The sequence below is a fragment of the Drosophila serrata genome, unplaced genomic scaffold, assembly GCF_035046125.1.
Source record: "Drosophila serrata isolate PLE 108 unplaced genomic scaffold, ASM3504612v1 contig_184, whole genome shotgun sequence".
Taxonomy (NCBI): domain Eukaryota; kingdom Metazoa; phylum Arthropoda; class Insecta; order Diptera; family Drosophilidae; genus Drosophila; species Drosophila serrata.
This window is the reverse complement of record NW_028257082.1, coordinates 922,007-943,635: the sequence shown is the minus strand read 5'-3', so window position 1 is coordinate 943,635 and position 21,629 is coordinate 922,007. Positions and strand designations below refer to the sequence as shown.

Here is a 21,629-nt window from a genome sequence, read left to right as displayed (position 1 = left end):
TGGAACTGCCCTCTATCGTTGGGCTATCCTTCGTCCTTCGTCCTTCGTCCTGCCATCCAGCCATCCCTTTCGGCTGTGGCTTGTAATTGCTAATATCCGCTTTTAATTAAGCAACTTCCTTTTCAGCATTGTGGTCCGTCGGACTGTGGCTCTGGCTTTGGGGTTTCTTTTCCATTTGTTCAAATGTATATAGTATACATATATATATGCTGGGTATATTTTAAATGTATACGTATTTTTTGGCGCCCTTTTTTCATTTGCTTTTTGGCCAGGCTTTCCTTTCGTTTCCTTGCCCTTCTCTGGCCGAGCTGCCCTTTGGGCTTTTGTGCATACCGAATGGCGTTTGGGTGCGCTTTTGACCCAAAACTCGTGCATTATTCAGCCGGCAGCTTAAAGTCCCTTTAAGGCCTCGGTTTCGGTCTCGGGCCTCGCCTCAATTAGTCCGACATCGGCATCTATGGCGTTTTGTAATTTCGAGCACTTTTATCTAAATAACCGCATTCAATGGTGCATGCAACGATGGCGGCAGGAACAACACAGAATACCAGCTGGCCAATCCCTATCCCAGGTCCTCCTCCTCGTTTGGCAATAAAGTTTCACGGAGCATATCAATTGCTTGCCCTGCGGCTCGCGTACCCATCTCCCCACCCCGTGGTATGTGAATGTATGCAGTGGAAAATGTGTAAAACGAGCCAAAACAGCAACAGAAACAATGGCTATCTGCAAACAGCAAACCGGCCTGATTGGGGTCAATTCAACATTGCAACAACATTGGTAGCAACATCCTCGGAGCATCGCATCCTCGCATCCCTCGCATCCCTCGCATCCTTGCCTCATTCGATTTCTGCCGTCTGACATTGTGGTGTTGTGTTGTTGTTGTTTTATGTCCTCCTTTTTTTTATTGCCTCGCTCCTGTCTGGCGGCCAGCCCTCCGTTTTTGGTTGTCTCGGCGTTTTGTTGTTCAATAATCAACACCCAAAGCTTCGGGCCCGTTGCAGCTGTTGGAAAAACTTAAAAAACGAGAGAAACAAAAAACAGTGGCTATGAAAATAGTAGAGAAAAACCAGGGGGGGCACGGCAGAGGATTCCACCAGTTGTGGTTAAAAAATAGAGGAGCCAACGACAGGTGAAAATTGCCGCAAAAATAGCAGTAAAAAGCGATACTCCAGGACATACATAGCTAGAAAAAAATACAAATAAAATAGAGATGCCCCCAAATATGGACTGGCAAACAGCTCATCTCGGGCTTTAGTCCTGGCTCAACTAAATGTTGCATGTCCTGGTGTTTCTGGCAGTGCATTAATTAAACTTTGACTCCCTGCAACATGCCACAACAAACGCCGCCTTTGACCTGGCCCAAAGCCCTCTCATTGTGCCCGGCACGGCACTTAAGCGCCAGAAAGTAGGCTCAATCGTATTTGCAATTTCGTTTTAATGGCCACACAGTGAGGGAGCAACAGCTACCCGGGATCGGGTTCAGTTTCGTTGGCAGTGCAGTGCAACTAATCGGCTTAGCCAAGTTACTACGGCTGCTGGCCAACTGCATTCAGCATGCAAAGGGGGTTTGGTAGAAGGTAGTAGCTCGTTGTTAGAGAAATGGGAGCCGGGGTCACTTGGCTGCCTGAAATTGTTATGTTTTGTCCAACACAAAATGGGTAAATCTCTCAAGCTGTTGCCGGATACATTTTTTGGGTCGCCGCCGTGTTGGAATTGAATTTTGATGTGCATCGATTTTGGTTGGGGGCTTTGGAATTGGTGATCCTGTTAATTGCCACCAGTTGCTCTGCCCTCGCACCGGAAGTTTATGGCTCACACGCTTTTCCAATGGCTTCTGGTTATGTTCTCTCCTTGGGACTACGATTTACGGCTAGGGGTCGGTTGTTCCGGTCAGTAAAGCTGAGAAAACTGCAAGCTGATATGGCTGTGGTGCACTCAAGGAAATCAATGGAGCTGCCCTGGGAAGGACGAATCCCTGCCATATGGCAGCTGACTAAAGGACTACCTGTTGCGGCAATGCCTTGGCAATTACTCAGGTTTACGATTCATTAAATCTTTATGTCGCCGACACACATAATGGATTAAAAACGAGTGCTGATGAATCGGAATGAGTGAGCCCAGGACCCTAACATATTCCTGCCCTTTTCCCGGAGTTCATTTTACACCTGTTACAGCTCTTAACGTGGCTCCTTTCTTTGGTTTCTTGAGTTGCTTGCCTTTTTTTGCTTTCTTTTTTTCGTTTCCCTGTTAAATGGAGTGCAACTAATGGCCACTTTTATGCGAATGTCGGCTTAAAGACAACGAACGGCTCGGTTTAGCCTGTATCCTTTGGCTTCACCGCCTTTTTTTCAACATTTTTTGCTCTGTGAAGCTTTCTCCGCTGCAGGCAATAGAATTGCAAATGCGAATTGCAAAGCGCACAAAGCGGTCAAATATTTGCCAATTTTTGGACGGTCGATGTCAACTGCAGCATTTGTCGCAATTCTCGCATAAATTTTGCACACCGAAATGCAGGCGGAAGGACCCCCAAAAGCCCAATCCCAAACCCAAACCCAAGCCTCACAGGATTCCATGCAAATGCGTATATATACATATAGCCACGCCCCCCGACTGCGTGTAAATGAAATGTAAGCAGTGTCGCATATTTCATGACACGCTGCATAAAATACAATCGTATTTTAGTTAACGAACGAACACAGGCTACAGGCTCCGCTCGGCTTTTGTCCAGGACTATGCAAATGTGATGGTGGGAGGGGAAGGAGCAGAAGTTTATGGCCATGTTTCTATCTCTATTCCTTGGCGCTCTAGTTACGTAATCTCCAGTGCCATGGGGATGCGGGTAACTTTGTCCATTTGTGTTAGTTTTGCATTCGGAGGGTTAACTTTGGCTGAGCAGTAGTGTTATTAAGCTTGTTGCCATTATTTGATTGTCCAACGAAACTTGACCTTAAACTCGGTTGTTTAGTGTAATTTCATTTCGCCTTGGCCAGGCTCACTTCCCCATTCGAAGAAGTTGCTTGACAGCAATTAACTTTTTCGGGGCACGGACACATGTTGCTGGGTTGCTGGGTCGCTAGAAGAGCCCAACAAAAGGCGTATCCCTGGACCCATTTGTGCCTCAACCTCCTTACATTATTACTTTTATCGTGCGACATTGACAGAAAAAAAACCTGCTTTGTGTACAAATTTCCTATTTATGTCGGGTCACCTCCACTCTCTCCCCGGCAATCGATGGATTGAGCCGATAAAGCCCTCGCTAAACGTAAACACACACACGTATTTTCTATATAAGGATATCTATATATGTTATATATATAAAATGAAACATTTTTCGGTTTTTGTGCACAGACAAAATGCGTTGTTAAACATGTTTTGGGTCAATATCATAAGCCATGATAGTTATAAGCCACAAAATGTTAGACAAACACTTAAGCAGACACTGAAAGATGATAGTGGATTGCCCAGGGGGGCAGAAGAAGGGATGGCAAGGATCAGGGGGAATCAGCACAAAATCCATTCAATGCCATAATAGACACAGCAAATGTTCCACCTTCATTTCGGGGTGGGTCTGGGTCTGGGTTTTTGGTCCTGCCGTAAAAATGAAAACCACAGAAATTGCATTTTTCGTCTCGACAGTTTCTGTGTGTGTGGGCTTTCCTCTAGAGGGTGTGAGTGGGGTGTGTGTGTGTTATGTGTGTGCTTATTTTGTCATTTAGGTGTATCCCTTTTAATGCGACCCAAAAAATTAGTTTTTATTGTCACACAGAAGGGCAGCAGCGGGCAGCCATAGTAGAGTCGTAGTCGGAATCCTTGTCGCTGTCCTTGCACCCTTCCCAGTGTTCGGTTATTAAGCTTTTGTCTTTATTTTATACGTTTTACAATCTCTGTGTCGTTGATGACACCCGGAGTAGGACGAGGACTAGGACCAGCGCTGTGTGCTTTGTGATTCCTGAGACCAGGACATGTGCGGTCCTTCCAATTGAATGTGTGCGCATTTTGTGGTCGCCTCCTAAATGTGTTAAATAATTTCGTTGCCGTTGCCCTCTATATGTATGTGTGTGGTTCATGGCTTATGATTCCGATTCCAATTCCTATATCCTTTCACATTTCGATTAGGATAGACGAGGCTGGTCCTCTAAATGTAATTGCCTACTAAGTGGATGTAGTCCGGACAATCGATTGTTTCGACTCCGAGACTCCGGAATAGGTCCTGAAATATTGTTGCAACTCTTAATTGCAACGGAGTGCCAGGACACAAGCTCGTTTACCCGGGCAGTCATGTGCAAATTCTGATTGTTTCTGGCCCGCTCAGTCTCTCTGTCCCCTCGATTTAGCCAGAACAGACCAAGCAGAACAGGAGCGATAAGCTGGCACAGCTCTACTTTAAAGTAGCCCCGGACTTTAATGCGGTAAATATGGGCCAGGACATAGAAACACTCTGCCGTTAATAAAGTTCAATTTCGGTTACAGCCAAAGGCCAGGAGGGAAAACAAGGAGAGAACCAGGAAAAATAAAATGCAAATGACATTGACTTTCGGGGAGGGCGCGAGCCGGCAAGCCGCGAGTGGCGGCACTTGAAGTGCGTTAAATTTATTTATTATCATTGTCAGCGTCATCATTTGGGCAAAGTGTCATTTAGGCCCGGCCAACATAGCGGCAACATGCCGCAAAATGACAAAACGAAGCGTGAGGCGACAACAACAAAAGCCAGCGCAATTTGCCGCCGCCGCCGCACAAATAACATCAAGTTCAAAGCTAATGGTTGGGGCGGGAACACTGTTCGCCGAAGGACTCCTTGCCTCGTAATCGAACCCAGGCAGGCGGCGGAAAAGAAAGGAAAAAAAGAAAACTCAGAAGACCGAAATTGTAACGAAAGCGAAACGAGCGACGGGGCACACAATGCATGTGGCAAGTGGAAAGTGGCAAAATGTTTGCATAGTCGGAAGGAGATGGGTCCCCGGAATGGAAATGGGAATGAGAATGGAAATGGTACCGAGGGGTGAGTGGTGCCACTGTGTAGGAGGGTTGGAAATAATGTACGCATTAATTCCTCATTTAAATTCAGCGGCGCGTACAACGCATTAGTTTGCCCGCTCATCCTCCCTGTGCTGCCAGCCAAGTTGCTACTACTTTTTCTTGGCTAAGACACCCCAGGACACGCCGGAACACTTTTGGGCGCCGCACTCGAGTTCGCTCTCGAGTCCTTCGATTGGCCTGTGCGCCTTAAAAGCAGAGAATTCGAGAAAGTGATCTTTCTTCGAGCCAAGGAGCAGCACTACTTGGTTGTGTGTGTGTGTGTGTGTGTGTGTGTGTGGGTGTCCTGGCAAGTTTCTTTCCGGGAATTAGCATAATGCCTGGAATTATGCAATGCTTTCGCCGAGTCTCCGGCAGCTCAGTGGCTTAAGTGCACTCTCGACCCGAAAGCAAACAAACAAACAAACAAACAACTGCAGCGTGACCTGCCCCCTCGGCAGCCCAAGTAAATCAACGCATTACACTTTGTAATGTGGCTGAATGGGCAGGAGGAGTGAGTTAAGGGAAGAGGGCTTGGGTGTAAGTGCAAATGCAGTGATAATGCCAATAATTCAATTATCCTGCTGCGCTCGTCTGTCGCCTGTTGCCACCCTTAGCTGCTTGTCCTGGTCTGGCTTATTGTTATTGCCAAATCGAGTGACTAGTGACTGGCTGATATTGCTGCTTGCAACTTACAACTCCAGAGATTGCAGCCACTCGTATTAAGAAGTCACTTAGCTGACAGCCAGATAACAAGGAGCTGCAGGAGCCGAGTTGAAGGAGCAGGCAGGACGTCCTGCACAGCAGGGTGTAAATTGAAAACAATAGTTGCAATCCCAGCGACACACGAAACGTATCAATCTGTGTGTAATCTCCAGGCAGGCAGGCATGTGTATAAATATATATAAACAAAAGGATATGGGAAACATTCATGGGAATATAGTTCAGGAGCCTTAATTATCAGAACTTTTTCGTGACACCTACAAGGGGTTATGATATGGTTTTTTGTTTAGTTTAAAGGGTTGATGTTTAATGGGAGTGTGTACCCATTTCAACAGCTTTTAGGTATCAGAATTTTACTGGGTTACACTTTTAGTTTCAAAGGGTTGTTAGATCAAAATCAGAATATTAATTAGATTATACGAACATGCGTGGGCCTAGAATCCTTTGAATCCTTTAGGTGGTGTGTCTTATCTATGAGGGAAAAATAATTATACGCATGTCCAGCTTTGAGAGCGGTTAGTTGGGAATATTAATCAAAAAGGAATCGAATTTATGTTCCTTTTTTAATGGGAAAAGAGCATCTGCCTATTACCAGGGAATCTTTAATGTTCCAGCGTCAACTTAAAGTGCTTTCTTGGTTGCCACTTCAGGGCGGCATTAATTGTCGGCATAATTTCATTACGTTTCGTTCATTAAAACTTTCAAAATGGAGGCAGACGAGGACACAAATGGAAAACGGAAAAATGTTCGGGCCACATTTCCCCAGGGGGTGAGGGCTTAAGGCTTTCCACAGCCTACCCCTCCTATTTCTCGTTCTCCGTGGAATTATGGCTCATTAAATGACATAATGCAGGCGGAGGCGAAGCCGAAATTGTATTTGCGCTGCTGCGTCTACATATTTCGGCAAAAGGCAGATGCTCCTTGGTCCTTGTTTCTTGGTCCTTAGTCCCTGGCTAGAGTCAGCTCCTCTCCAGGTCCTTGGCGAAACCGCAAGGCGATTGCCGCCCGCTGGCGTCTGCTAATGTCTTTCTAATACACAGACACGCACCAAGGACGAGGACACACTTACTCTCAGATGCGTGGAAATCGCAGCGGGACATCCAGGACACTTTGCAGACATGTGCGTGGCATAATAGTCTCGGCTTGATTTTTCTTCCTGGGCCTCCTCTATTCCTATACCAATTCCTTGAGGCTTCTGTGTGTGTGCGCCTTAACTGCCGTTGCGTCTTTTTCAATTACACACATAATTAAATATGTTCCGCCCCTCCCCCATACCGAAGGCGAAGGCGTGGCATCCCGCGGGGATGTGTGTGTGCCCGGGCAGGACAAATACTCGAAATCTCTCCCAATTGTGCGATATTCCCCCTGCCATCCATTCCTCCTGTCATGCCGCATTTGTAGACTTTAATAAACATGCTGGATAATTAAATTTAATCGCATGCTTTTATTTTACATTAGCATTTGTGCCAGCATAACACACACACACCCTGCACTCCACACAGACTCTATTTGCTGTGGCCAAATTCAATTTGCCACCAAAGTCCTGGATCGCCTGGTCCTGTCCTTGGGCAAACATTTCATCTCATCCTGTTTGGCTCAAAATTTTATTTGCTCCGGCCACACACAATGGGAACTCGAATGCTCTAGACTAGGCAAACAATTTGTGGTTAGATAATTGCAAAAATTTAAGGATTCCGTTCTCTCGTCTCTTTTTTTTCGAATCCTCTTCTGGCTTAGCTTCAGCTCCAACTTCCATCCGGATGGTGGTGAATCTTCTTCTATAACTTGTTTAGCCCAAAAGTGTGCGATGGCATCTCTCTCTCATCTCCATCTGCTGAATCTCTCCGGGTAATCTGTGGGCCAATAAATTTATGCCGAAATATGTCTATTCGCTTTTTACTTTTTTTTTTTTGCGGCTTGTCAAAATCCAGGTTCCACTTTGCCGGGGGATATAAATACAATTTGCAGGTTTTAATAACCGCAGCTGTCACCACATCGCCTAAGTGCAGCGCATAAACCAGCTCAGCCTGGCTCAGAACAAAAAATATATGTATGTATATAGAAGAAATGTGTTGCAGAAAGGGCAATGGGAAATGGAGAACCACAATTTAAGATCAGAAACAGAAAACGGGAACAGAAACGGGAATAGAAAACGAAACACAAGGCAGACCAGGGCCACGGAAATGAAGATTTTTATGTGGCCCAAAGTGGAGCAACATAAATTGCTGGCAAAAAGTGCGCAAAAGTGTTTTGTTGTCACCCCTCGTACCAGTTACATGGGAAATGGGAAATGGGAAATGTGGAATGGGAAATGGGGAATGGGCGACGGAGTCCGTGCTCCCGCACATCCTTGGCGGGCAAATAAATTTCTATTAAACACAAATGAGCAACAAAAAAGTTTTCTTAGAAAAGTTTTATCCCCGCACACTCATATATATATATTTAGCACACACACATCAGTGACAGAGAAATGTGTATTTTTTCCTTTTTCGCCTGGCAGAACTTTGTGCCAACAATAATTATGTTGATTACAACAAAGAGGCAACTTTTGCCCTCTTCAATCTGCTGCTAAGTGTTCTTCTTCTTAAATTTGGCCTGCTTAGTGCTCTCTCCAGCTCCTGTTTCTGCTCCAGGTCCTTCTTCTCAGCTTTTCCTGTTGTTAAGGGCTTAAGTAGGAAAACCGTCAATATCCATAATTATACACATACACTCACATACACGTTATGTTTACGGGTTATTATTCAACGTATTTACCTAGGAATTACTTCACATTAAATTCACACAAACAAAACAGGACTCTACACATTTTAGGCAAATTGATGGTCAGCAAGTGGTTGCAATTAGATTTTCCACTTATCAGCATTTAGCTTACACATTTTCAAACTATATTTCAACCTGTGGTGGTGGAAATTAATTAAAATCCTAGTAACAAAACATCATCCTGCACTCATTAAACTAATTACTAAGCAACCCAGATAACGCATCATAATTAGCTTGATAATTGCGCTTCAGCCGTATTGTTTCGTTAGCAAATGCTGCTGCTGTGCTAGCTGGCCTTTGTTTTTTATAAATTGGCCAGGTCCTGAACCGCACACCCGCTGGCCATCCATCAGTTCAGGACGTATCCACTATACAGGAGAGTACTATATAGTAGTAGTAGGAGCGAGGTCCTTGTTTGCCAGCAGCAATTTGAAAGTCGCGTCTAATCTTTGGCCTGTTGGCTCACGTGATTTGTTTGCAGCCTCGCCAGGAGCCAAAATCCAGGAGCAGCAGGAGCAGCAGGAGTGGAAGGAGTGGAAGGAAGCGCGGCAGCGCATAAATCAAAATGCCATTTTTGATAGCACCTCCCTGGGCCACCTGCCACCCCCGAGACAATATATCAAATTGCCCTTGCATTGCTCGCGCATGTTACATTTTATTTAGATTTCTGCTCAAAGATTGCCTGCATTGTCTGAGTGGAGTGCAGCCAGCCGCCCATTAATCATGGCCGCAACGTGTTGAGGCCAAAGCCAAAAGTCTAAGCCCGATTCCAGTCCAGACTCCCAGACTCTCAGACTCTCTTGGCCATTATCCCGATTCATAAACCATTATAGTTTTCCCTGCGCCACGCTATTCGTGTTTTGCTTTCGCTACGACGCGACTTTCAGCAAAAAGGGTTCGGCGAAATTTATGTGTTGCAATTATTTTCTTGAAATAACACTTAAAGTGATTTACGCGTTCAGACCAAAGGCATGTGTGGAAAAATGGTCAAAAGCGGTGCTCTGTTCGAGAGAGACCCTTTTGCTGATGCTGCTGCTGCTGCTGCTTATTCCGCCTCATTGGGTTTTTCCTGCGTTTTGCATCGCACTTAATAAGATTTGTTGGTAGTAGTCCCCTTAGCCCCCTCAAAATGGGGAATCACAGGGATACATGGAAAGAAAACTATAGTTTAGTTTGGTGATTTCATTATTAAAGAGATTTGAAAGCAAAGAACAAGGAACTTTGAAGGTTTTTGCTTAGCCAAGCCTTTGTTATCACGTATCTTAATGGTATCATTTATAATTATACTATTTTTATATATACAAACTTTGTTCTCTCTGTGCCAAAAAGGGTTACATTCCCTTACCTTGCCTTTTGTACAAATGACTGAGCAAATTGTCGTTCATGTGTTCAATTTGTGGGTGACTTAAAGAGTAACGCTTAAGTGGCAGACACAAGGGGCATCTGTACTACAAACACCCCAAACCCTTACCCACCTGGCGAACATATTGAAATCCGTTGCATCAAAGGGGCGTGGCAAGTGCCGGCGGCGGCGACATCGGCTGCTGTTGTGTGTGTGTTTGCAGTTTGCTGTTTGCCGTGTGCACACCACTCGCCGCGACGAGTTGCCAAATGAGTCCGCCCGAGTGGAGCGGAGATCAAAGGCATCGCCCATGCGCCCGCCGGCGAGTGCCTTCGTCCCTATGTCCTTGATTACAGGCTCTCCTCTTCGGTTCACTTTCATGTGCACTTAATTGTCGCCTCCATTAAGAGCAAAGCGACGGCACCCCGAAAGTATGCAACTGGCCATAAATTGAATGCGCAGAATTATTACCTGTAATTGCGGCAGGGCATAAAGCATAATTTGAAATTTATGTTTATGTTTATGCCCGCGGCCAGCGTCCCTAAATTATCGGCTTAATGTGCTCGAAAATGCCGGCAATGTGTAGCCGGCAAATTGAATTGGGCCAACCGCCATTAAGCCCCCACTTCTAATGGACCAACTTTCATGAACTCTCCTCCTCTAACGCTCTCTCTCTCTCTGCCTTGTTACAGACCTGCTATGAACTGGAGCGCTATCTGCGGGACGAGCCCAAACTGCAGAAGAAGATCCAGAGCAACACGGACAATGTCTGGGACATATTCTCCACGCCCGCCCGCCTGCTCGAGGAGCTGAAGATCAAGGAGCAGCACCTGGACACGATCTCGACGACCTCCTCGGTCTCGTCCATCTGCTCGGGCATCTCGTGGGACAGCAATGGCTCCCAGGCGCTCAGCTGCTCGGTGCTGGTCAAGCAGGAGCGGATCGACGAGGAGGACGACGAGGCGGGCTGCGACGACAAGCTGGGCGGGCTCTTTGCGGCGCCGCCCTCGGCCATCTCGCCCAACCCGAGCATTGGCAGTGCCGGCAACATGACGCCCACCAGCAACAGTAGCAGCAGCAGCAGCAGCAGCAGCAGCAGCAGCAGCAGCAGCGGCAGTGCCACCTCCAGTGGCAGTGGCAACATCGTGGCCAGTCCCATGAGCAGCCTGGGCAGTGGCAGCACCATCACGGTCAGCTCGCGGAACAGCTCAGCGCCGGGCATTAAGGTGCGTGTGGTGCAGGCCAAGAGCCATCAGGGCAGTAGTGCCAGGCTGCAACTGGGCCATGTCCACGACTTTGTGCTGCCTACACTCACGCCGCCCTCATCGCCGGAATCCAGCCTGCGTAGCCACAACTATGCCCAGCAGCTGGAGGCCAACGACCTGGCGGCTCTGATACAGCAGCAGCAGCAGCAACAGCAACAGCAGCAACAACAGCAACAGCAGCAGCAACAACAACAGCAACAACAGCAGCAGCAACAACAGCCACAGCATGTGGCAACATCCACGAGCAACTCCACACCCGCTACAGCAATCCTGCGCTTCAGCAGCCAGAGCAATCCCACGATGACCCAGCTGCAGCAACAGCAGCAGCAGCTGGCCGTCCAGCACCTGAGCATATCGCCGCAGGCCCTCGGCCACAGCAGCACCCTCTCGCCCAAAAGCAGCCTCAGCAGCAGCAGCAGCAGCAGCCTGAGCAGCAGCTCCAGCTCCAGCTCTAGCTCCAGCGGCGCCAGCGACCCGTCTCCCCACAGCAACATTCCGCGCAGCACCATTGTCCGCCTGACGACGGCCAACGGGAAGCCGGGAGCGGCTGGCATCAGTCTGGCCCGCGTCATCCAGATGCAGAACAACGGCAATGCCAATGTTGCCGCCGTGCTCAGTGCAGCGGCCAACAGCAGCAGCAGCAGCAGCAACAATAACAGCAGCAACACCAGCAGCAATACGGCAACACAGCAGCAACAGGTGCTGTCGCCGCGAGCTGAAAAGTCCTCAAACGGTAAGCAATTAAACTGAGACAATATGAACTCTAGATAAATTCCAGAAGAAGATGGTTAATTAAGTGAAGATCAAAGCATACAATATAAATTCCACCTGAATCATCATTCCATACATACGCTTGTGAATGCAATACCAGTAGCAACCCCTTGACCCAATTGACTTTTAACCTCTTCTTCTGTATTTTTTTCTTGTTTGAAACCGCAGGCTCCTCGAAATCGCATCACCCGCGTCAACATCACAGCGATCACAGCCCGGATGCCAAGCGCCGGATACACAAGTGCCAATTTCTGGGCTGCAAAAAAGTCTACACCAAGAGCTCGCACCTGAAGGCCCACCAAAGAACGCACACAGGTGAGTTTTTTGGGGCTTGGCCCGAATATGGAATGTATGGAGTATGAATGTTCTGAATGCGATGAGTGTGCGAGTGGGGTGTGTGTGTGTGGGTGTGCGACTGACAGACACTCTTACAGTGGGGACAGACTTTCTGTCCGCAATTAAAAACGTGTGCCTTGGGAGTGGAGGGGCAGCTGGAAAAACCAAACCTCAGCTCCTGCACTCCCTCCCTTACCTGCTGGGCCTGGAACAGGACTCACTCAGGCTTCCTCTCCGGCAGACCCCACAATAAATCAGGGAGCTGCTGCGACAACAGTGTGTCCCCGACAGAGTCCCCGGGGACAGGCTGGAGTGACATGTTGCATTGTTTGCCCGACACCGTCCTTTGTCCACAGCCTTGCAGTCGCGGCGGTAAAACACGGGGAAAAACATCCAATGGGTTTGGCTTCAACTGCAGCGACAACAGGAGTAGGATCATCCGGGGCTCGGTGCTCCGGCACCAGCACCGGCAATTGGGCACCAAAAAACAACCTCATCGCCTGACAGCAGGCGATGCTTGAAATTTCAATAAAAATCGCATAATTCAAACATGAAATATTGGTCACACACGCACACTCTCGCAGCACAGCGCGCCGTGGAGCCGGAGCCGGCGTTGAAATGTAATTTTATTACGACCGCATCCGAACACGAGAGAGCAAATCTATTGATTCGTCCTGCCACTGGATGTGTGTGCCAGTGTGTGCGTGCGGGCTTACAAGAGCTTTGCCAGCAAACACTTAACCCATAAAATAGAAAACCAAAATCCATTTCAAGTTCTGCCAAAAAAAAAAAAACCCCAAAAACAAAAACCAAAATAAAATAGGAAGAGAAAAGTTTGCAGTTGTTGGCCAACAACATTTGTGCGCATTCAGTTAAAATTTTGTAGGGCGAGGAGGGCTTTGCTCTCTCCCGGCCCGCTTTATGAATTTTGGTAGATTCATTCTTTGTTTTCGGTTGTCAGTGGTGTCTTCGGGGGGATCCTTTTTTGGGGTGGGACCAACAAATCATTTGGCACACACTCAAATGCCAGGCAAATGATTTTGCAATGTCTTTGCCAAACAATTCATACAGAAGATAGCTGACTTTTGGTTAGGCTCTGTTACACAGCGAGGAATTTATGTTGGTGTCTTAATTCTTTCAAAAAGCAGACTGAAAGAAACAAACTGAAAAATGTAAAGCAATTTGATTCTAAATTTGCTAGGATATAAGCTTTACAATTTATGATAATTTAGCTTATTGAAATGATAGGGATTAAGTTTCTCTCTGTAGCATATTGTTCCATATTCAGTTCCGAATCGAGTATACCCTCGATGGGGATGGGTTTCGGGTCTGTTGTGTGTTTCTGTGGCTTTGCTTACTTATGCATGCAAGTGTTGGCATTCCCTCGACCCAAGTCCCTTTGCTGGCCAGGGCCAGCATGTTTTGTGAGCAAATGAAATTCGGGCCTCGGATATTTCTCACTCGACAGCCGACAATGGATGTGTGGGCTTGTTTGTCCAGTGGCCGAATGTTGGTCAAAGTTGCTCCGTTCCTGCTTCCCAAATGGCCCCTGGAAGGCGTGGCCATCATCAGCACATAAGCCAGATTCATGTGCAGCTCAAGGCGATGATGGCCTCCTGGCTGCCAGCTCCTGACTCCTGACTCCTTTGACCCAGTCTCAAGCCGGCTGTGTCAACAGCAACAACTTTCTGTGACAGCCGCAGGATATTGCTCAATTTATAAATTTGCTTTTGGCCCCCGGCTTCGGGGCTTAACATTTTAATTAACATTCAATTCCGGAGATGCTGCTGCTGCCTCTAGTTTTGTTTGCCTTGGCCGCAAGAAGCCCAAAAGCTGTTGTTGGTTCAATAAAAATCCATAACAGTCAAAGTTTTGCTCATAATTTTCCGTTTATTTTTTGCCCAAGACCCGAAACACCAAACAAAAATTTAGGAGCTGCTCATCGCCTTGTTGTTGAGTTTTTCTTTCCTGGTTTGTTGGCCCAACTGCTTTAAGTGTTAATTTTTGCCGGGAAAACTTCCATAGTTTTCCCGGCCCCGACGACTTTTTAATTAATTACACATGTTCGCCGGTCGGTCTGGCGTGAGTGCAGCCGTAGGAGGGACGGGCGGAGATAGCGGCGCTGCAAGGACGAAGGACCGGAACCCGGGGAGACCAATAAATCAAAAGCCAAGGTGTTGGCCCGACGATAAGATTGAAACATTTGATTTGCTGGCCCCCAAAAGGTGGGGGGGAAAAAAAATATAAAGAAAACGTTATGAAAGGAGCGGCGGGACCGAAAAAGGAAAACGTAATTATTTTAATGATACCATGGAGACCAGGCGAGGTTTTTAAATTAAAGAAAACCTAATGAATTACGTTTTTTGCATTCGAAATGAAGAGAGCTGAGAGCTGAATTTCATTAGAGCCTAGCGCCGATTCAGAGCGTTCTTTAAATTGTGTCGCTTTCGAGACCGGACGAGCATGCGAATAATTGATGACGAGCTATTATTTAGTTGCCAAACAGTGTCCTTGAACATTCGAGCGGTGGGGGTTTTCGGGTGGGTTTAAGGACAGACAGTGAAATTAATTTGATTTGGGTTTTCGAGCGCACTTCCTGCGTTTCCTCCTGTGGCTTCCACTTCCACATTGCCATTTGCATGTCCATTTAATTAGAAAGCCATTGAAGCACATCGCCATACATATATACATACATATATATATATAAAATAAATGCACACTCTGACGGATATATATCGGCGCAATTGAATATCAATTAAAGCGGCATTCGCCGTACGAAATCCTCTTGCAAACTTTGGCCACAAACGATTTCAATTAGTTAAACGCAGGCGGCTATAAAAATGCCAGAGTGGCATGCAACCGGGAGTCGGGATGAGAGACCGAGCTCGGGAAAAGCCAAGAAAAGCGCTGAGACGCTGAAACCGTTAAGAAAAGATTACAAGTGCAATCAAGTGAAAAGACGCAAACAGACCATAAAAATTGTGTTGAGTGCAAAAGCCGAGAAGGCATCGAGCCAAGGAGGCAAAAAGGGCTGCCTGGAACTCAGCCCAGCTCCTGTGATCCCCCTCATCGCATGTCCATGTCCCCCGCCAGTGCATTCTTTCCTATTGCCGGCTGAAATTAAAACCCAACGCCAAGTGAAATTTATAAAATATTAACTGGCTCCTTCTGGCTGCTGCTGCTGCAACTCTCTGCGCTTTTGCTAAGCGACTGCCGGAGGAGTAGAGGCAGTCCTTCCTGGCCTCCTCCTTATTGCCTTTAAACAATTTACAAGTGCTGGCTTTATGGCCTGCCAGGGCCACGGAATCGGAGCTGAAACTATCAATATATATATACAGACAAACGGCTGAGGTTAAGTTTTAACTGCGTTCGGCTCAATAAATTAACATGGCGACGTCTCGGCGCGATTGGAGGAAATAAAAGCGGGCGAGAATCGCTTAACCCAGTTGCCAATTGGCTGGCTGCCGTTTTTGGCCAGGTCTGCAGCGCATCCCATTGCATCCGCTAACAATGTCAGCTCAGATGGCTTGCCATGAAAACTAATTAAAAGGCAGGGAGTGAAAGCCATCTTGTTCCACATGCGCGGCCATTGCATACTTTTCAGCCTGGCCAAAAGTAATGGCCAATAGCCGTGGCCTGAGTAATAGCAGGATTGTGGAACTAGGACAAAAAGAGTATATCAGGCTAGATACAAATTCTAAATAATATTGTTAAAATACTATACATTTTATATAACAATTGATGCACTCTTTTAAAGTTCAATTCAGTTCAATGTTAAATATTTGTCAACTTATTTGAATAGAAGCTTCCTTAAGAGGGTATATTATCAGTCGGCCATTTATAGAACTTCTTCTCTATATTTTGTAGTTGGCTCGTTTCGGTTTCATTTCGTTTTTGGTTTCATTTCGCTTTCCCGAGCCACTTCAGTGGCCAGATAACATGGCCATTTTGGGTGCTTTATCGCAGCTTTTGCCCCCTCCGATTGCCGACGCCCCGCTGCCAGCTCTTTTGCCGTTTAAATGCACTTCAATACGAGACTCTTGGGGGTCGCATCCTAGATCTCTGGGCCTGCACTTTGTGCATTTGACGCTGATTTACACAGCCAGAGGTCTGCGGGGGAAGCCCCGAGTGGGGGCGAGTCACTGCACTGACCGGGGTAAAAGCCAGAGAGGAGGAAGATGGCCAAAAAATGCCAAAGACAACGATATGTGTGTTTGTGCAGCCGTTTATTTATGGCCAATGCTTCGATTCGCAAACAGTTCTGACAACATGCCAAAGCCCAAAATGGCAGTCGTCCGCACAGATTCACCAACCAAACTGTCTAGCATTCACTAGTATAATTTTATTGCCTGAAAAACCAATAGAATCTTGGTGAGCTATCCAGCAATATACTTACGAAATACTCATATAAGAACAATATGTGCACGAGTAATCAACAATTAAATAAATACATTTAAGAACACATTAAACAAGATTAGATACTTAATGAAGCCCAGATTATATACCCTTGCTGTTTAATTATAGGATCCAATCGGAATTCTAATTCCGGATTAGTTTAAATATTCACATTCTTTGAGTTTTTAAAAACTCATAACTAGGCCAAAAATTCATACATTTTATTTTGGAAAGCATATTTCATATATTCAATTTTATAATTACAAAAATCAGATTTTTTGCCAATTTTTAACATTTTTAATGATGTAACCCCTTATCCTTTTTTTCAAAAAATCTAAAAAATTATTTTTCTTTAAAACATAGCTAGATCGATTCGGATTTTGATACTGATCAATAATATATATGATTTATAGGGTCGGAAATAACTCCTTCACAGCGTTACAATCTTCTGAATAAAATAATAATACCTTAAAAGGCTATAAAAATAGTTTTCGACTTAAGATAAATCTGGCATACATGGCGTATACTTATTATGGAAACCCCCAAATTAAGTATACGCCATGTGTGTCTTAAGGGGATAGAGCTTTAAAATTTATAAAAATAAGTTGTTCCAGTTTAAAATCAAGTTGGGCCATTCAATTATAAGATCGAGTCGGAAATCGAGCATAACTAAGCTTAAAAAATGTGATATTTATAAATATTTTTTGACAAATCAAAGTTTAAAAATTTCATAACAAAGCCAAAAGAGCAATAATTTTAATGCGGAAAGCAGTCTCGTGTTAGTTTTTAAAAGGTCAATATATCTGCATACTCAAATTAATATGTAAAAAAATCGGATTTTTTATCAATTTTAACGATGTAACCCCTTATAAAATTTTTAAAATTTCAAAAATTTCAAAAAAAATAAATTTTTGCCAAGCAATGCTAGTTCGATTCAGCTATCGATTCTGATCAAGAATATATATGATGTATAGGGTCGGAAATGAATCCTTCACTTGACTACAAGGCTCTGACTACAAATGTAATACCATTCTTTGAGCCGATATTTATCTATTTTACCATTTTCCCAAAACCATTTTAAGCATCCTCCAAAATCCTTATCAACCCCTCCAATTCCTACCAACATACTCTCCAATAAATTCGGCAATACAGAAAGATATATGGACACAGACGCGACTTGAGCTATGGCCAAGTGTAAACAAATGGAAATTAAGACAGCCGGCAAGTCCGAGCTCCGGTCAGCGGAAGGGTTGCCTCTGGCACGGAGAGGGAGGTGGAAAATGGGTGGAAAGCCGCAAGTGCATAATGTGAAATTGAGCACGGAAATATCACACATTTCCGCATGCATTAAGTTTTAAGCCAAGTATATACGTACGTGTGTGTGTGTGTGGTATGCGTTACAAAGTTTTCCACTCAGCTTTATGCATTTTTCTTGGCTGTCGTCGTCTACTTGCCGGTTATCTCGCTCCATTTTCTTTCTTTATTTTTTTTTTTCTTACCGCCAACAACTGCCCTCCTCCAGGGGGCAGCAACGGCGGCAATTTCCTGCCTCGGCTGCTGTTTGTCTTTTAAACTGAAATAATTTTCCCATTTCTTTTTTCGCCCCTCTTATTTCGGGAGCTTGGTCTGGCTGGGTTTGTATTTTTTCAGTGTGTCCTGGCATAGCCGGTTTTTACACCCCGCTCTATTCAGGTCCTGCTCGGTTTCGCTACCGCTACCGCTACCGCTCTTGTCCTGGCATTTTAGGATCCTTTTTTCCCTGTTTTCTCCTCCTTTTTTTTGCTTTTTGCTTTGTGTGAAATTACAACTTCTGCATTTCCTTTTCCTTTCGGCTGGCTGGTTTTCGCCATGGCTCTGTTTCTGATTCTGACTCTGGCTCTGGATCCTGGATCCTGCTCTGGTTGGCTTTTGGCGCTGCTCCGCTTGTATCCTTTGAGGCTTTTGGCACGCATGAAAAATGTTGGCAAAGGACCGCGCTTGGCACACCGTTGACGTCGACGTTGGCTTCGCAGCCGGCGTTGGCATCATTTCGTTTCGTTTCGGTTTTAATTTTACAGTTTCTCATTTTTAATTGTCTTAAATTCCTGACTGTTTGTGCGTTTTGTTGGCCCAAACTCTGGCCCCCCGCCTTACCCCGTTGCGTCCAGTGCCCGTGTTTACCCATGTTTTACTTTATGCATATTTCTCGTCCGCGGAGCGCCAGAGTCGAAAAAGTTTTTTCATTTGGCAGGCGCGTGCTAAATAAAAAATGTTTCCATCCCTCCAAAACTCTAGATCCTGCCACCCCGAGCACGCATATTTATGCGCTTTATTGTTTGCGTTGCAGCGCCGAAGGAGCGGAGAAATTGCAGCAACTTTCTAGTGAAGCAGCTCCCTCTAAGCACTGCGAGAAATTGGGGAGACTTAAAGGGGAAATTCAGCAAAATTTACTAAATTAAATCCATACTACAAGCTCTGATTTTAAACCAAATAAAATACATATACAATTAAGTAGAAATTTCTCTTTGTGCAGGCTAAGCTCTTGCCACTTTTGGTTGCAACTTATTTAATAAGAAACTTTCTCTTTCCCACCTCTTCCCGTTCGCAGGTGAGAAGCCATACAAGTGCTCCTGGGAAGGCTGCGAATGGAGGTTCGCGAGGAGCGATGAGCTGACCCGCCATTACCGCAAACACACCGGCGCCAAGCCGTTCAAGTGCCGCAATTGCGATCGATGCTTCTCGCGGTCCGATCACCTGGCGTTGCACATGAAGCGCCACATGTGAGGCGAGATCTAAGCCGGGGGTGAGGAGGATGCCGAGGGAGTCCGGAAAAGCCAGCGGCGGGGGACGGGGGACGGGGAGTTCAAGCGGAAACTGTGTGCCATCAAGGAACGATGAAAAACTTGCGTAACGCTAATCAAAACCACTTAATTCGTGGAGCTGAGGAGAGAGGAGAGAGCGAGAGAGCTGGGGTGGAAAATATGAGGAGGAGGGAGAGGGGAAGTGAAAAATCAAATGAAACATCACAACCAACACAAAGCACAAAGATGGAAATTCAAGTTCTCTGATTCGGATTAATATATATAAATATGTATTTGTGTTGCCGCCATTATTGTCGCCGTTATCGTTTTCGTTATGGTTATATCGTCGTTATCGTTTCAATTGCAAATTCGATTTGTTTCAATGCCTTGTTAAGTGTAAGTTAAGCTATAGCAGCCTGATCGCATTTCCCCCATTCACACCTAGCATTTAGCCGCAAGTTCTGAACAAAAACAGCAAAAATTGTGTACAATTTACCAAAGCTAAGCAGATTTCTTCATAAGTAAAGCAGCAAATAAAAAAAAACAGCAAAAGCAAACAAACAAAAAAAATATATAAATTAAATGCAAATATAAAATGATATTTTTGTTTTCATGATGTGAACACTGCCAAAATGAAAATGTAAAAAAAATCACAAAAAAAAGAGAAACCCCTAAAAACTAGTAAAAATATATATATATGTAAATGTAAAGAGTAATATAAATTAGTTTCGTATGTCAGCAACAGCAGATAGGAATACAAATATGAGAAAAAAGTAAAGTGCAAAATATGTTGTAAACAAAACAAAGCGAAACACAAAACGCTGAGAATGCTTTTTTTCTTAAACTAATTTTAAAATGTAATTTAAACGTTGCCTAGGTCTGATTATCATTTCATCGCAGCACTCGAAATTGAAGCCTATTAACACTAAATTTAATCAAAAATCCAATTAATTTTCACTCGATATTGGCTATTAAGCGAAAGAGAGAGAGGAGGAGAGCAATTCGGTTGCTGTGCTTTTTAATGAATATACGTAATTATTTAATATTCGAAAATTCGCTTGCGCATTGCCAAGTGATGGAAAGTATTACAAACACATTTTGATATGTTTACCTAGTTTAATCCAAATTGAATTCTCGGTCGAAATCAAAAGCTATAACATACAAATTCTTCTTTATGTGCCTCATTAATTTTAACTTAATCAATCAGTAAATTCCTTGTAGCAAAGCGAGTTCCATGGCCCACCTAGAGCTGTGTCTAGAGACCTTGTTTCATTTTGTGGAGTAATTTGCGTGCTGCTCTTTATTTTGTAATGTATCATTTCCTCATTTATTGTTTACAATGATTTTGTTTAATTTTTAATTATTTTTAAATAAAGAAACGTATGTGAAAAGCGAATATATTTCCATGGGCTACTAATCATTTTCCACCAGCACCCTCGGCAAAACGAGACACGACATCAAAGTATACAACGTTGATCGAAAGCGAATCAATCGGTCAATCATTATGGTTTGTGTGATGAGAAATTCTGTGATCCAGAGAACAACAACAACAAAATAGCTAAGGCAAAGAAAAACCGAAACAAAAAAAGAAGAAATAAGTGAAAAACCCAAGCAAGTAATCAATTGCAGCACACGAGCACGGAAAATGCGAACAAAAAACACATACACGTAGGGCTAAGAGGAAGGGGAAACTTTGCCAAAAAAACAAAAACAAAAAAGATGCGAGTCCTCCTCCAGTTGTAAAGTTAGTAAACTCTCGATATAAAAATATATATCTAAGCATAAATGTTTATGTACATAAGGATGTGGAGTACAGTTTTGTCTACTTTTTCTAGCTTTATTCTCACTGATTGTCGATAGGAGGAGCAAGGATGGCCATCGTTATCGATGCCAGTACGTTTGTATGTATGTAGGTGTGTTGCTTGTGCTTTTGAGTGTCCTTTTGAGTGTGTTATCGTGTTTGTGTGTACCGAGATATCATCCGATCAGCAGGACCTCTTCCAGCCCCCCAAGTATCATCCCGTTTGGCTTCCAGGCGACCATTTCACTGAACAATACTCGAAACGAAATGAAACGAAAATCCAAAAATCCAAAAATGTCTACGATGTGTCAAAAATGCTTCAATCAAGTTTAGTCTAACTTTTGTGGAAGGAATTAAACCCAGCCCAGTAAGAAATAGAACCCGATGATAAGGAATATTTTGTATAGAAAACCTTTAAACTAAAACTCGAAATGCGTAAAGAATAT

General features: G+C 44.7%; 1 protein-coding gene across 5 annotated transcripts in view; it reads left to right on the top strand.

The window, feature by feature from the left end:
• Positions 1–20,773, top strand: part of LOC110191559 (Krueppel-like factor luna) — a 142,505-nt gene extending 121,732 nt beyond the window's left edge. For all 5 annotated transcript variants that reach the window (XM_020962435.2, XM_086827818.1, XM_020962434.2 and 2 more), the window contains 3 exons: positions 10,528–11,833; positions 12,040–12,186; positions 19,190–20,773. In XM_020962435.2, the coding sequence (XP_020818094.2) occupies positions 10,528–11,833; positions 12,040–12,186; positions 19,190–19,365 (1,629 nt within the window). In that variant the 3' untranslated portion in view covers positions 19,366–20,773. The remainder of the gene's footprint in view (positions 1–10,527; positions 11,834–12,039; positions 12,187–19,189) is intronic.
• The last annotated feature ends 856 nt before the right edge of the window (positions 20,774–21,629 follow it).